The sequence below is a fragment of the Homarus americanus genome, unplaced genomic scaffold, assembly GCF_018991925.1.
Source record: "Homarus americanus isolate GMGI-L3 unplaced genomic scaffold, GMGI_Hamer_2.0 scaffold20465, whole genome shotgun sequence".
In the NCBI taxonomy this organism is placed as follows: domain Eukaryota; kingdom Metazoa; phylum Arthropoda; class Malacostraca; order Decapoda; family Nephropidae; genus Homarus; species Homarus americanus.
The window spans coordinates 7,930,183-7,947,674 of record NW_024756914.1 but is presented as its reverse complement, the minus strand read 5'-3'; the positions used below and the strand labels follow the sequence as shown (position 1 = coordinate 7,947,674).

The following is a 17,492-nucleotide window of genomic DNA, read 5'->3' as shown; positions in this document are numbered from 1 at the left end:
CTGCCTTTCCGCGCAGTTTTTTATCACTATGATGGTAAACCAAGTGATCCTGAGCATTGGCGTGGTCCCATTGGAAAGCAGATCAAGGAGTCTTTGTCTGAGCTTCCAGTTGTCGCCTTCCAGCCAGTCAGTTTCCCTGATTTCCCTGTGTTTAATGATGAAGTGGAGAAAGATCTGTCCTGGGATCAGAAATACCTGTATAGGATTTGTAAAGGAGTTATCACAGGTGTTGTTGAAGATGACTTGGCTGCTATTGAGCCAGGTCCTCCCTGTGTGTCAAGGTGGAACACCTTATGGAGTAGAATCCTCAGGCTGTATGTAGCAACATCAAGACCCAGCCATGAGTTGAAAAGAATTGTCATTACAATAATATAGTTCAGTGCTCCAATGTGGTTTTACATCAAGATACACCCTTACGTAACACACGGCTCAAGGAACGTATTCCAGTCCCTGCTATATATGAAACACCTGAATAGTGAGGAGGAGACGATAGTGAAGAAGGCTGTCCAGAGAAATGCATACTTCGCCCACACAGATCAACTTCTTCTTGGTATGTGTGCAGATGAGGACATGACTGTTAGAGAAAAAGCTGTCTCAATGATAAGAAAAATTAGAGAGGAGAATCAGCAAAAGGAAGAATGCACTGGCAGATCTGAAGAGGAGGAGGAAGATTCTGATGCTGCTGTTGACGAGAATTTGTTAAACTATACTGATGAGGAGGGTAAAGATGGAGATGGGAATGAGGATGTGCCTCCTGTAGTCAACATGAGAAAGGTGGTGACTCCGAAACTAAAGTGGCAAGCAAAAAACTATCATTCCATGATTAACTGGAGGAATGAACTCAAGACTGAGCCTCCTTACATTGCTTCTCTGTCAAATCTACAGGTTAATGACATTCTTGAGACACCATTAGTGGTGCCCAAGTGGCCAAACAGCACTCAGGCGGTCGAGAGAGGCATAAAAGTGATGACTGAAGCTTGCACTGAAGTGACGGGATACGAATCGAGAGATGGATATATTAGGCAAAGATTATTGTCTAGGAAAATGATGCCAAGGTTCTGCACAAAAAAGAATTTCAATATGAACTTGTAATGATTTTCTATACGGTGTACCTGTAAAATAACATGTGAATTAAATCGATGTCACCCATGTAAAATTTATCATTATCCTGGAAAACATTAAATGACACCTAATTTTTGGTATGCACTAAAAGTTGACAAAAAGTCGTTCGCGATGTGGCAGGGTAAGTATGCATGAAATGGCATGAAATTTTGCACAGGTGTTTGTTACAGCCATACAAACGATGCCTGAAAAGTGCAGCCTGCAACTCAAATAAAAGTGTTTTTTCCCTGCCCCCTACTGTACAGTATTGTACTTCACAACATATTACCTCCTCAATTTCTGTACATACTGTATGCATTGCAGTATTTAATTCATTTTTTTACTGTTCTTTACAGTTCAGTATACCAATTTGCTAAGGACAGTACAAATCAATAAACAAGCAGGAGAGGTCTACTGTATTTTCACACAAATATGTACAATAAGCAACATAACATTCACAACTTCAGGTGACCAATTTTTCAAATAGAAAACCTGGTAAATGTCAGTCTTCTTCATGATGTACGGTAAAGATATTAACACCCTTGTTTTGAAGGTGCTAAGATGCTATCTTCTGAAGAAAAAAAATTATTCTTACTCATTTTGTTCTTCTAAAAGTTATACCAGGCAGTAGTTTTGTATGTAGACTAATATTATACAGTATATTAATACATTCATTATTATGAAACAACATTCTACTTAACACAGCATTTTCTTCTCACAATGTCATTCACATCCTTTACTATGAACGGAAATTCCTGGAAGTTATTCACACACTCAGGCCATAAGGTGCGTCAACAAGCATTCACTGTCTGTGGTTGAGTTCATTGAATGCTTCACTGATGTTGGTAATGCAGTCCGTAATACTGCATCCATGGCACTACGGATGTGACCAAAAGAGCGCCGTGTATAATATCCCTTGAAGGTGTGTATTACACCCTGATCAAGAGGCTGAATAAGAGCAGTGGTGTTTGGGGGCAGGAACACCACCTCTACACCTGGATGGCTAAACTGTAAACTTTCTGGGTGGCCTGGTGCATTGTATATCAATAATACAGTAACACCTTGAATTCCATCTTCTTGGAAGCAAGGTATTTTTTCACTTCCGGGATGAAGCATTTATGGAACAAGTCCAGTAATGCTTGCACAGTTACCCAATCTTTTTTGTTGGACTGCCAAAAGGTTCTTGTTTTTCTCTTTATAGCCCTAGGGTTTGCTGAGTAGTAAAGCAAGCCAGGCTTGATCATGTGGCCAGCCACATTGCCACAGAAGATGAGCGTCACTCTGTCCTCGGCTGCCTTGAACCCAGTGGCACGCCTCTCCTACTTGTTTATGAACGTTCTACCAGACATTTTCTTCCAATATAAACCAGAATCATCAGCATTAAACACTTGCTCTGGTCTATAGCCTTTCTCTTCTATTATTTTCTTTAACTTGGTGGGAAATGCACCTGTGGCTGTGTGGTCAGCCGATGTGGCCTCCCCAGTCAGCTTCACATTATGGAGCGAGAATCTTTTTTTTTTTTATTCTTGAACCAACCTTTACTGGCACTAGCTCCTTTACCACCTGTTGACTTGTAAAAATGATCATAAAGACTTTTAACCTTTTCACAAATCACCTTGCTGTTGATCGGAACATTTTTGTGGTGCTGGTTCAATGCTTTCTCTGTTTTCACTATGTTCTTGTCATGAACAAGCTGCGCCACTTTAGCACTTGCAGGAGCACTTGCTTGAACAGAATCACGAATTGCTTGTTCATTTTTCTTGATATACCACACTGTGGATTCTTTCACATGAAACAACCGACCAACCGAGGCAGCACTCATCCCCTCCTTTAACTTGTCTAATAATCCAATTTTCTTTGCCAGGTTCATCATTGACTTTTGCCATTTATGTTTCACTCCACAAGCATCATTAGCACTGACACTAGGCAGTCTCTTAGGGGCTATTTTCACAAAGAAACACGAAAGTTTGGCGAGTATGACACAAGATGCTAGGTCACGGGTACTGGGCGAGGGCAAACAGAGCGAGTTGAGACGCCGCAGGCGAGTGGGTTGACTCATTTCGTTGAGGGAGAAGGCTCGCATGCTAGCCACCTGAACCGCCAGGTGCTTACCACAAATTGTAAACCCGCGAATGGGAAGGGCCTACTGTATATATATATATATATATATATATATATATATATATATATATATATATATATATATATATATATATATATATATATATATATATATATATATATATATATATATATATATATATATAAATATATATATATATATACCTTCGTGTATATGTTCTCTGAGTGGCAAGCAATATGCAATAGCCTTTATTGTAAAATGTTTACATAATAATGCTAATATGCTTCATAACTAATGTTCATGCTATTTCAATTATATTTTTCCCTTTCAGATTTTACTCAAAATTAATTTTAAATTAAGAGTGACAGGGTTACAAAAGAGTGTGCAGGATGCAAGGTATATTTCTCTTTCCAGCACGTAGCTGACTTGTCCCTCCCCCAGGGTGACCCTGATGAGGCAGACAACCCCAGCACAGGGATTGGCGCCTTCCGCTTCATGTTGGAGACCAACAAAGGACGCACAATGCTGGAGTTTCAAGAGCTTATGACAGTCTTTCAGCTTCTGCATTGGAATGGGTCACTTAAGGCCATGAGGGAGAGGCAGTGCTCCAGGCAGGAAGTAGTAGCACATTACTCTCATCGTGCACTTGATGATGACATGCGTTCTCAAATGGCTCTTGACTGGATTGCTCGAGAGCAAGAAAACCCGGGGGTAATCTCTAGGGAATTGGGTCAGAGTGAGCGTGAGCTTGAGGCTGCTCGCTTAGCTGGTCGTGAGCTTCGCTTCCCCAAGGAGAAGAAGGACATTATGATGTTGGCGTGCTCACAGCTGTCACCTTCACCCTTAGACCCATAATGTCAGGACAAGGGACAGCCGCCACAGTGATATTAGCACCAAGGTGTAGAGGTTAATGCTTTCATCTCTGCAAAATCAAAGCTAATTTACTTTTTATTGTTGTAAAGATTATGTTTTGTACTGTTTTCTCGTGTGTGCATGTATATAATGTAAATAATCATTCCAAAGAATTTTATTATGTAATTATAATAATATTAAGCTTCTGTGGGGTGTACTGGTGAGCCCCACATTAAAATACGCACCCCTGGGACATCATTATGCTGTTAGGTAGAGCCAGGCACTGGTTACTGAAATATTATGCTGTTGGCCTAACCTATCAATAATATTTTGCTGTGATTAGTGTGCAGACAAAATGGTTAGACTATGTACACCGTTCATCATGCCAAGTTCAATTTCTGTGTACATATGGTAAAAAAGTATCTCCACACCGTGTGGAACAATATGACACCACGGACAATGGATATTGTGATATGTCACTGAGTATAAAAACATATGAACATATAAAAAATAACATTTACTTTGGATATAACAGGAAATATCGCCAACAATCGATATATGACACCTTCATGAAAGCAGGACCACCAAATTGGGGCAGGACCAATGAACTTATCGAAATATCCATCGTCCTTGGTGTCACATTGTTTCACACAGTGTGGATCGATACATTTTTACCAAGTGTACTTTAGATTAATGTCTGCATTGTTCTGGATGTTCAGTAGGTGTTGAAATCTTATAACCATTACATCATATAGCAAATTTGATACGATCTATTTTCATGCCCCTCAGCACTATATCTCACACCAGCGTAAATGTGCTACATAAAGAATGAATTTGTTTGGTTAGTACTGAGCAGGGTAAGTAAGACACCTACCTACCTTGGGTTACTGCTCAATACTGCACAGTTCTCTCATGCTGTCAGTGGTCAGGCTCTATCCTGTACAACTTTAAGTTGTATAGATGTTGTGGAAGCAGCAGGAACAGCTGCTGGTATAGAGCTATTGGCAAGAGCAACACTGCAAAATCAGATAGACCATCAACCAGTAACCACAAGCCAGTGCCTCCAGTCTCTGCTTTAAGCATCAGGGTCTAGCAAACTGTACAAGATCTCATTTGCTGAACGTATTAGGATACTAATGCGTCGTGTGCTGACTTTTGTTTTTTTGCTTCTTTAAGTTGAAATTGTAAAATCTCTCTGACTACGACACAGTTGGCTTTTTACGTACAGATGCTTACATGAATTGATTTTCCCTTTGCATTAATAAGCTCGGAGTTTATGCTGTTGCCAGTGTCATGGTGTTGACGGTGTTTAGCTTAACACTTACAGTAGTTCTTTACTTAATATTTCTTGTTCTAAAACAAGAATGTTAATGAAGGTAATTGAATTACCAAAACCTCTTAATTGATTAATTTGCAAAATACCAACATTTTTCTTCTAATGTTAATGCTTAATAAAACAAAATGGCTAGAGAATAATTATGAGATAACAGTTATGTTTTTCTCTTTTACTTTTCATCCATTGAAGAAGTTCGCTCCAACAGTACGTAACAACCACTGTTTTCGCAGTTCGTGTAGAGACCTACACTTATTTTGTGATGCTACTTGTGTGTAAATTGATAATGTCCTCTCCTTAAGTGATATGAGAGGCAAGTGGCACATTGTAAATTCAAAGTTTTCCCCATAGTTTGTGATGTCTTGTACGTAACGTAATGTAAGTTCTCCCACTGCTTTACATTCCCATGATTTTTTATGTAAATGTAGTGTGAACTGACTTTTTTCCTTGTTAATTTTGTTAATCTAGGACTTAGCAAGTTTGAGAGTGCAATGCACTTGTGACTACAGAGTCTGTGCAATATGAATGAAGTGTTTGTGCAATTGATGTTTGTTGAGCATACTGGCCTGGAAGGTTGAGAAATACCCATGGAATTTTCCTGCAATAATATTAATAAACTGGATTTTTATAATCATGTACACTGTGCTCATAGCAATTCCAGTTTATTCTTGATGTGAACAAGTTTCAGTGCCAAATTAACTGTGCCAATCTCAGTGCCAATTCCTGGATTTTCATTTTAATGGTCATGATTAATTCACTACATGGTTTTTTCCAGTGCCAAAAGTAAGATAATGAAAGGAAAATTATAAGCAAAATTCCAGGCTGGTGGTGGACCCTAAGACAATCTTTCTGTAGACATTCTGCTTTCACCCATTGGGCTTATAGAGATTAATGGAACAGGATCTGGAAAATTTTTACTTTTATGAAAACTTGCTTATGGCCCAATTTATATGAAAAAAGTGAAGGAATTATATTGTTTTCAATGCTTTGTGAAGTGAAGAATTCACATATAGTGAGAAAGAGAGGAGAAATGGACGTGAAGACTTACAGATCCCTGTGGCCGAATAGCCTCTTAAGCACATTTATTGTCAATTAGGAAAATTCTGCTTAATGAGATGTCTAGGATATAAGAATAAATACGTAAATCTAAACTGGCAAATATATGACTAGCTTTAAAAGCGTATATGTTTACTGTAGCAAAGAGTGCCTACCATAGTCTGTCTCCAGCAACAGCAGGCCCCAGAGTTCCGTAAACCTTCCCGGACTGTCTCCTCCTCCGTTGGCACTGTTAACCCTTTCCCCTTGAGGCAAACTGGTGACCATTATTAACTTTGGTAGTGTGAGAACATGTTAATTATTAAGGATTTAAATAAATGATTTTTTAATTATCAATGCTAGTCTGATAATGTAATTTGTCATTATTTATGGATATTATGATGATAATATAGATATACTAAAGTTTATAAACTACTAAGGACATATAAGCAAGAAATCTCATATGCAATTCAAAAATTTTTATTCACATTATTTTCTGTGTGTTTGAAACCCATTTCTGAAGCTTTATTTTATCAGATAAGAAAACAATATTTTCTAATAATACAAACTTTATAATATCTGGAGAGGCTCTGAAATTGTAGTGTTTTTCCTTAATATACAATTGTCATTATTGTTTTCATTAGAGACTCTCATGTACCTTCAGTGGTGAATTGACAATTGATATCAGATGTCCATAGTAATATGATGTTACACCCAAACCCCATTCTTGATCTTAAATGGTGATGCGTGTTTATCACTCTCCATGATAACCATAAACCTGAATTATCTGCTCTACAATGGGTAGAAGCTGTTTGTATGCTCTAGGTGTAAGGTAAATGATTTATAAATCTTCATACACTAGTACCATTCTTGACCCTCATAAACTTCTCAAGCATTACTTGGGAATGGTGATCTTGGGTCATTTTCAGTGTGTTTAACTATGGCTTGTACATCTGCTTTCACATGCTTGTGATGCAGTCGTGCAGTCATGTGTGTTTCCATTATTTTTGTCTTATGTAGATGAATACAGTAACACCCCAGTAAGACATGACAGTACACAAATCTCTGATGCACAGTATATAAATCGAGGCCATATTTTAGGAAAATACTGTGTGGTGGTCGTGTTTAAATGCATGGTTAAAAAATGGCCTTAAACGAGCACATTTTTTTTTTAATGATAGAATGATGTCGACGAGTGAGCTACAAGAAGGTTAAAGGCTCGCACCCAATGATAGTGTGAGTGTGTTATTTCTTATGGTATTGGTAGATGAACACAGCCTGAAGACTGCAATACACATTACATAGATGTGCAAGGTGCAACCTCCTACATGTTTTTTGTCTGTCCTTTCATAATTCTTCAACAGGTAGTAAGAACTATAGCCATCATTCTCCTCAACTTCCCTGACCAAGGAGCATAACAAAGACTTCATTTTGAATTTAAATCAAAGAATCTGGACCAGCAGTACAAGGGAGACTCATCCACCCAGTTAGTGTGGAAGTATGACTTAAGTGAATCCACCAGAACCATAAATATGTCAGAGAAGTTAGAAGGTACGTGTATCGCTTAGTTCATTCGCAACTTAATGCCTAGATCAGGCGACTCGTGCCCCTACCCACCTAGTCTGCAACTAGGAAACCAATTCAACCTTCTACATTAATGGTTATGACTACTGATTAGTTTTATGTCTGCATTGAAACTATTGTATATCCCATAAATATTGATAATTGGAACCTTTACTTAAGGTCAGTGGCCAGCCCTTTACAGCTGTGCACACTTTGCCTGTTACAGCTGTGCACACTTTGCCTGTTACAGCTGTGCACACCTTGACTGTTACAGCTGTGCACACCTTGACTGTTACAGCTGTGCACACTTTGCCTGTTACAGCTGTGCACACCTTACCTTTTGCTAATAACCTATTTTGACCTTAGTCAACATCTTGTTAGAGGATACCAACATCACCATTGGAGGACCTTTGATTTCACAGTGAGTAACTCAGCCTGTCATATAACATATACTGTTGTAAGTGAAGATCCTGGTGTGATCCAAAATACAAGATCTTCTATTCTTGATGAAGGTTGGAGAACACACTAAGTTTCAACCTCAAGAGTAAATTGACCAGAACATAATATTCTCTTCGAGAAATTCCCGTGTGTTTGAATACGGGAAAACCCCTCAGGGAGTCTGTAGGCTGAATGGAGTTGATCAGTGAGAGCAATTTCTGATTCAAGACCCAGTTACTTCTAAGCCTTGAAGTGCAACCCTCTAGTTGGTGTTATTACCATCTGGGGAATACCATGTGGGCTGACTCTAAGGTCCGATAAACCTGGAAAAGCATTCCAGAAGATTTTGTTCGGGAGATATGTCCTGTTTATTTCAAAATTGCTCACACTGGGGCATCTGCCAGCTCCAGGTATGTACACTCGTACTTACACTCGTTGTGCCCTCTGAGATGTTTATACACTTAAATTAGATCACCCCTTGCCCGTCGGTAGTATAAATTAGGCAGTTGCAGGCGTTCTAATCTCCCTGGGTAACTGAGGTGCCGTAGGGCTTCTTACATTTGGTCCCCTTAATTGTTCCTTTGTACTGAATGCTGATCATGTGAAATTGTTGGGAGACCTACATATCCATTCTTCAGCTACAATTGTTGTTTTTCTTTTAAGGCTATAGCTGAAGCTCATTAAGAGGAGCTCGGTCTTCCTGAGAAACTTTTCTCTGACCATTTTAGTATTCTCAGATCCATTCTCAAACTCTGGTCAAAGGTATTTACTGTAGATAGGTTGGAGAACTTTCTCCTAAGGCAGCTAGTAGTGGTTCAGGAAAAGAGTTTGTTTGATAGTTTTATGACTGAGTGTCAAGATATTCTTCCCTCTTTAATGAATTATTTTGAAAGATATATGGAAAGGGTAAAGTACCCAATGGGAATGGTTTACCACAGAGAGCATAGAATCAGCCCCAGGGCAGAAATGATTGTAGATCAATAGGAAAAATTTTCAGCTTCTTAATAATGTATTTCTAAATTAGAATTATCAGAGGCAGAAGATATCTACCAACAGCTTAGCAGCTTAAAAGAGTGCTTTAACTAGACCATTAAATGAGGCTTTTGCAATTGTCCTCTCTGTTTTTGAAGGCTTTTTATAGAACTCTTTTTTCAAAAGATCCATGAAGTCATTTTACTTTAATTACCCTTTAAACTGGTTGTTATGCTTCTGGAATTTATGGTGAATTTTATTTGGGGGAATATGAACTGGCCTCGATGAAGTCATATTCTTCTCAGCTCTTGCTGCTGGGAGAAATGCCTCAGAAGTTCATGATCTGAGAAAATACTCCAGTTTTGCCTCCCTTTCTCGATTAGGAAAACTTTAAGCTGGTGTTGGATCTTCCTGTATTTATGGTCATGGTAATTGGTTCTTATCTTATGATTACAGTACAGAACACTTCAGTCAGCAATCATTGCATCTTAAATGACTCTCTTGAGAAGGATATCCTTACCATCTATCCTGCAATGAGGGGATACATGACCACCTTAGTCCTGAACCAATTTATGTCACTGTCCTCTTTTTATCTAGCTGGCTAAAGATAAACAAAGAATCTGGTCTTGGCATTTGGTCACAAATGTAGAATTGGTACAGTACTGAAATCCCATTTTTAACTGCTTCCGAACCAGGCAACTTGATTACCTTTGCTTCTCCCAATAGATATCGATAAAGTGAACTAGATAAGAGGTATGAAACCTTGTACAACAGTTTATGACTGACCCTAAAGTGACAGTTGCAGGTAGCATGGTTATTATGACATCATTACTTAATCTTTGCCAAATATCCTGTTTTTAAGAAATCTGGTTGGAATATCGATATGCTATAATTAATAGATTAGTCCCGGGCACTAATTTCGAGGGTTGACCTTGTTGTCACCCCTCAGACTTGGTGGGTGATTACATAAGTCGCTGGGTCCAGGGTCATTCATAAAATGGGATTTCAGAATTAAGCCTCCAATATTTTTTATTTTGTTTTGCCTAAATTGTGACGTGTACATCAATGCAAAATAAATGTTATAAAGGCTGAACCATTATTTTGACATGTTGATTAAGTTATAAAATGCTTAAAAATAATAAAACACAGAACACATTACTAGGGTTTTACTGTACGAACATAGTTTATTTTATAATAATCTAAGTTATAGGGAAAGTCAGACTTACAAAAGCTAAGAACTGAAATAGTTGCACCTATGGGAGTAACTTATTACTGTGTAGGATGGCTTTTCTACTGTCTTAGTGCTACTGACGAATTTCATTTAACATTTCTTCACATTATAAATTTTTTTTACGTGGATCATCAGCAAAACATTGAGATGATTTCACTTCAGTAATAAATATGTATACTGTATTACAGTTAAATTTTTAATCTTGTTATGTTACACTGGCAAATTGTATCTGAAGAAATGAAATATTGTTTAAATCACTAATGGACAGTGTATGTCATTTATGTTTAATATTTTATGTATATTGTGTGACACACACACACACACACACACACACACACACACACACACACACACACACACACACACACACACACTTTCTCTTATAAGTCACCAGTTTGCCTTGAAGTACAGTGTATTGTTAATTCCACACTACATGCCCCTGGCTACCCCTATGTATAGATGTAACTTACTGGATTGCATATTTTAATCCTATCTTGGTTTTGGGCTAGAATGAAGGTATCATTATACCTGAGGATTATTCCCTATTTTTTGTATAAGCTTTACTGTAACTGATCATATAGCAGGTGTTTGAATGACAGATCCTGAGAGTATTGGGTCTACCTGGCACATGGACTGCTGCAAGAGGCAAATGGAAGCTTCAAAGTTTACATATTCTCAGAGTGGTAATGAAAATACTGTACCTAAGTTATACAACCTACTTAGTGTGCATTGAAATTCAATTAATGGAATTGTCTGAATTTTATAAATGAGTAATTTTTTATTGTCACTGTCTTGTGTTTCCTATGTAGATTCTCCCGATCTTTTCAGATTTTTCTTGTGTCAGAAGAGAATTCATTGTCAGATTTAATTTTATTGTCACAATTGGGTGATTTGACTGCCACTTTATGTATTAATGTTGAGCCTCAACTAATTATTTATGCACAGCCTTTATAATTTTAAGTCGAGGAAAATGTCGATTGTGTCCTAATCTGCACATCATTCCCGAAGGTAACATTGGGTTAGTTTTGGAGGAATATTCTTATACCTTTGTATTATTATATCATCCTTATCTTTTCCTATGCCCCTGACTCACCAACAGGTTCCAGTGGCCCAATAGAAACATCTAAGATTTTGCTCATGAGTTAGGATATCATTTCACTTTCTTTCACCAAGGAATAAAATTTTAATAAAAGAATGAGAGTATAAGGATCATTTCAGCAAATATTCTTGATGAGGAAAAAGAAGCAGGATTAAATTTAAAAAGAAAAGTAAGCACAGACATAAATGATAACAGAAGTGGATAAAGAAATGAATGTTTGAAAATCTGTAACAAACATTTAAAACAGTGCTCTCATGTTAAGGCAGCAGACACCCATAACAGTGCTCTCATGTTAAGGCAGCAGACACCCATAACAGTGCTCTCATGTTAAGGCAGCAGACATCCATAACAGTGCTCTCATGTTAAGGCAGCAGACACCCATAACAGTGCTCTCATGTTAAGGCAGCAGACATCCATAACAGTGCTCTCATGTTAAGGCAGCAGACATCCATAACAGTGCTCTCATGTTAAGGCAGCAGACATCCATAACAGTGCTCTCATGTTAAGGCAGCAGACATCCATAACAGTGCTCTCATGTTAAGGCAGCAGACACCCATAACAGTGCTCTCATGTTAAGGCAGCAGACATCCATAACAGTGCTCTCATGTTAAGGCAGCAGACATCCATAACAGTGCTCTCACATAGGTAGTGACAAGAACTATCAGTGGGAGACTTAGCAATCCCTTACTTTTCTTATGGCAATGCTACTACGGACAAGTAAAGCTTAAAATTAACAAAGTAGAATATTTCGAAAATTTTAGTTCAAATAATATTTCAGTATGGCAAAGTTTCACAATAATTTAATGTGCTAGCTAACAAAATTTTTTATCAGCCATGCTCCCATTGACAGTAAGAAAGCAGCTAATCAAAATACTGTACGTACTGTAAAACTATATCAGTAGCTTGTCATTATTGCTAGGTAAGTATCCAGAATTTGGATGATTCTGCATGAAAGATATTGTGTTTTGATATTCATAATTAGTGTTGTCATATTTGATGTATTTAGATGTGTTTAGAAAGGATCTACAGGAAAGGATTGTTTTAGTATCCAGTTTACAATAATAATGGCTGCCTTACAATTACCCATGAAGATAGAAAAAAGACAATGTATGATTTCTGAAACAAGGTTTTATAATATTATGTATCTTATTGTTACTAGAATTAAATAATCACCATATGAGGTGCCGAGTGCGACAAGGGGCCAAGCGCCAACAATCACAATTGAGAAACATGCTCTTAAAGTTTGAAAAATTCAAAATGACATAACTCTTGAACCAATGAAGATAATGAGTTCATTCAAGTGGCAATGTGTCGAGCTCTTAAAGCTGGTTTCACAGATACTGAAGTCATATTAATTGAAAAGATTATTTATAGTAAAAATTACACTGTTTTTTATAGGTAGTGTTTGTAGTTTCATTAATATACATTGTTGGGCTATAATTTTCATTACATTGAAGCAATAATGTATTAAGACAACACCAGAAAATCAAAGGTCATTGTACTGTTTGCATAAAAGCAAACAATACTGTACCAGGTATTACCAGTATTTCGACAGGGGGTCAAGTGCCAAAAAGTATAATAAAAAAAATGCAGGTACTGAAGTCTTAGTTATTATTATAAAAAATACAGTAAACAATGACTTGTGTTACCACCCACCCTCGCTGCCAGCCGCCTCCTCCTCCCTCTGTTTCCTCCCTATTGGTGTGATAAGACTCGTCACTCGTACAGGCCGGAACATGACACGCCATGTGCCACCAGCCTCCTTGTCCTCCCTCCTATCTGTTTTGTTTATTTTTCTCTCACTGGCCCTCACTCACTCCTTCCTTTCTGCCAGTTGGAAAATAAAAAAAGGTTGAAGTGTTATTACATAGCATTCCTATGACATTTTTATAGAAACATGGACTCCCATTAGCTAAGAAACCAGAAAATAATGAGTCGCTATGAGCGAGAGGCTACGATTGGAGGCCGTGGGCGCTTGTGGCCTTCTCCCCCTCAGTCCACCTTGAGGCACAGATCACGTACTGTAGAGGCACTTTAACCTGCACTAATATGGCTCTCAGCCTTACAAATATTGTGCTACTCTATTTTGGGGGGACGGTGCTTGGCCCCTTGTCGCACTCAGCATCTCATATATTCAGTGACTTTGAGGTTCAACACATACTGTACTCAAGAGAAATTTGAACACACCTAATGTTGATAATTAATTAGTTGAACCTTCAGTACAGTATACTATATAATATCTCCCCTTTTTAAGACCTTATAGTTAAGTTGTTTTAGGGAAAAAAATCAATAGTTTCTGAACATTGGTAAGCATGAGACGAGAATACTGTTACTTAAAATGTAAAAATTCATATTGCTTGCAATTTTTTCCTTGACCAAAATTTATTTGTCCCCCTTTTTTTTATAAAAATATTTTTGCAATCCCAGTAATGGGGAGCCGTGTTTCCTTCATTGTGATAATTCTTTCTTCTAGCTGTACCAAACATTATAGGCCAATAATAAATTGATGAGGTCAATCTAGTTTTTTTGTCCTCTTTTATAATGAGCATTTTAGGGGATCATCAACAAACCCAAAAGTATGTACAGTTGGGGGTCAGGAATTCGTGATAGTCGGGTCAGAGGGTGAGCAGGCCATTCCACCCTTAATTGACGGCGAATCGCTGTGCTGATCCTCCTCACCAACACACAATGTGAAAATGGTAATGATGCAGATTGTTTCAGTCAAGACTGGACTCAGGAGATGGGAAGAAAGATATTTATTAATATGAGCTGACGACACTACTAATGAATGATGAGTGATGCTAATAATCATGTTTACTAAATGAAGTAAGCCATATACGTAATATATAATGTTTCTCCATTTACCTGTACAATATATCTCAGAATATAATGGGGAAGTCAGATGTGTAACAACATAAGCCAGTGGTCACATATGATCAAGCTACAGTAAGTGAAGGGTCACATAGACATAAAAATAGCACCAGAGCCTTAAAGGGTATTTATGTTGAATACACTTACAAAAATCGGTCCATCATTGAAGTACTGTACAGGTATTCCATATCATAGACTTCATGCTACGAATTAATTGTAAATATTGGCAGTGGATATTATGCCACTGTAAAAAGGAATCTTCATCGGAGATATAATATATAACATCGTCAATGATTTCCAAAATTATGGAGACTATTATGCCAAGCTTAATAAGTGGATAGTAATTATTTAATATGGGATGAATAATGGAACACTGAACACTATCATTCTAGTTAGGTCTTTCCCCATGTTATTATTTTAAGACTGATCTAAATGTTTGCACAAAATACAAAAATAGCACAGACTAGTTTCTTTATGCAGTACTACAGTATAGTCTCGGTTTACGCGGTCAATTAAACCCATGGAGGTCCGCCTAAACGAAATAACAGAACCCTTTTTCCGACACAATACGTACGTTGTAGTAAAAATAACATCTTAATTTTATGATGGTATGCACACACAACTAATATTTAAGAGAAATATCAATAATATTAGGTTCTTTAACACTTACGTTAGTAGAAGAGATGGCTGGGCACACAGGGAAGGGGGGGTTGGTTCCAAGGCAGAGGGCAGATTATTGGCCCTCACCTGTATCACTATCCACCACAGGCTAGCAGGGCCTCTTTGTCAAACCCCTCAAAGTCCATATCCTCACTAACACTGACTTGGGCTGGCTGTGGTGGGTGGCGGGTGAAGAACTCGGTAATGTTTTGTTGACTGGGCAAGCAAGGTTAAATAGACCAATCACAGCTAGCGGCGGAGGGAATGCGTGGGTGGTAAGGATGCATGGCCCAATCACAGTCCGATACGTCATCTGACGTCAGCGGTGACGTAAGAGCGACCTAGCACGCAGCTTGTCCGCGCTACTTCCCGCATAAATGCTGGAATGTATTGCGTAACTAATAATCGCCGCGTCTGGACAGGTGCTTCGTAAATGACCAACGGCGTATAAGAAATCAGCGTAAACCGAGACTATACTGTATTTGGGTAAAAGGAAACCTGTAACAATTTTTATAGCATTATACAGTATAGTATGGCATTAGTGTTTACTCTGAAATTATATAATTGCAGTTGTCAGGTAACATCACGGCTGTGGATACCTAATCTGAGCAAAATGTTAACAACACGTTAACTGCTTTGACCACCCTCGTATATTTGTTCAAACCATTCACCAATATGGCCAGGGCAACCCATTTTTATTTTATTTCTACCTGACTGCGGGATATTTTGGGTTGTCAATTTTGACATCGTTGCTGTACTCCTTACATGTTTCCTTGACTTTCTCTTGTCTGTACGTAATATATTTAGTTTCTTACAGTCAAATCTATTCTCGTACAGTAATTCATTCACTAACTAAAATCGGCAGTAATGCAGTGACCTCTGTTCTGCATGTATATTGTTGCTACATGACCAGCAAGTTTGTTAGTGTGGCTTAGCTGACAAACATAGACAGGTAGAGAGAGAGAGATAGATTCCACATAGCCACTCGTGTCAACCTACCAAACCATACACATGAACATGGCCGCATTTGACTGTGTGTGTGTGGGTGTGGGGGCATGAGGGGCAGCCATTCATTACCTGAAACCTCTACTGTTAGAAGTTTGTAAGTCTGGATATCTCACAATGACAATGTACTGTATATACATCTCACGTTAACCCAAACAGAAGTGTTCCTCACAATAGTTGTTAGATCATTCAAGTAATATGGTGGAGAGGTTCGGCACCCTGTCAAGTAAGGTTGGAATAGCCTGCTCACTCTGGCCCAACTGCATCACAAATTCCTGACACCAACTGTACATACAACTGGAACAACCTGATAACCTTATGGCAGGATTCTGTAATTTTATCTTGATGGTTGTGATATAAGAATGAATCATTTTGAAAAGTAGACCATCATTAACCTTCATATTGGATTCCTAATATAAAGGACACTGGACATGCAGGTGCTCAAAAGGTTACGAGCTGTTGCTGGCAAACGCAAACATATAATTATGTCCCCAATTGTTTTTGTTAGTTACATAATGATGTCACAGCATCAACACTGCAATTCTTGGCTCTGGAGCGCTTGGTAAGATGACATTGATGTTAGCAGCTCGTTTTTAATTTTGTATGTGAACATTTATATCAGGTTTTGGTGAAACCTGCATAGTTCTAAGTGTCTGCATTAGTGTGAACTATTTCTATACCACATCCTCCTTAGTGGCCAAATCGACCTGCTGTTTATATGAGGAAGCGTGTTATGCACCACACCTTATTAAGGCATCAATTATTTCAAAACCTAAAATGTGGAAAAATGTTACACTCTTGTTTTACTTATGCATTGGCTGATTCTCAGGATATGACCCATTTATAAACCGTTCTCCAGCAACTTGCAAGAGCAAGTGGGGATCCTGGGGGTCCTGACTCTTCCCCCCCCCCTTTTTTTCTACAAAAATTTCCATTATTTTTTCTTTAATGGATTGTTGTACTCAGGCATTTTTGTATAGTAAAAGGTAATTGCTATTGACTTCAGAAAATATCTTAATATCAAGTGCACATGGCTTCAAAATGGCCTCAAAATGCCCAAAATATTGGTCAGATTAAAAAAAAAGAATCTGGGGGGTTACAGCGCTTCTCTCCCCCCCCCAAAAAAAAACAGCTGGGTGGGCTCGCTGTGCTTGCCATGTTCCCCCATCCACAACTTCTTGAACATGCCCTTTTTCATATTCCTGGTTATCTATGCTAGGCAAGACCTTGAGCCAGCCAGGTTTGGGTA

The 17,492-nt window shown here is 38.2% G+C and overlaps 1 protein-coding gene across 2 annotated transcripts in view; it reads left to right on the top strand.

Moving 5' to 3' along the window:
• LOC121857096 (protein limb expression 1 homolog) overlaps positions 1-14,223 on the top strand; it is a 31,031-nt gene extending 16,808 nt beyond the window's left edge. Inside the window, exon 3 of one of the 2 annotated variants that reach the window (XM_042352967.1) lies at positions 3,626-14,223. In XM_042352967.1, the coding sequence (XP_042208901.1) occupies positions 3,626-4,039 (414 nt within the window). In that variant the 3' untranslated portion in view covers positions 4,040-14,223. Of the gene's footprint in view, positions 1-3,598 lie in introns of both variants that reach the window. The other variant, XM_042352966.1, reaches the window with a different exon arrangement.
• Positions 14,224-17,492: the final 3,269 nt, after the last annotated feature.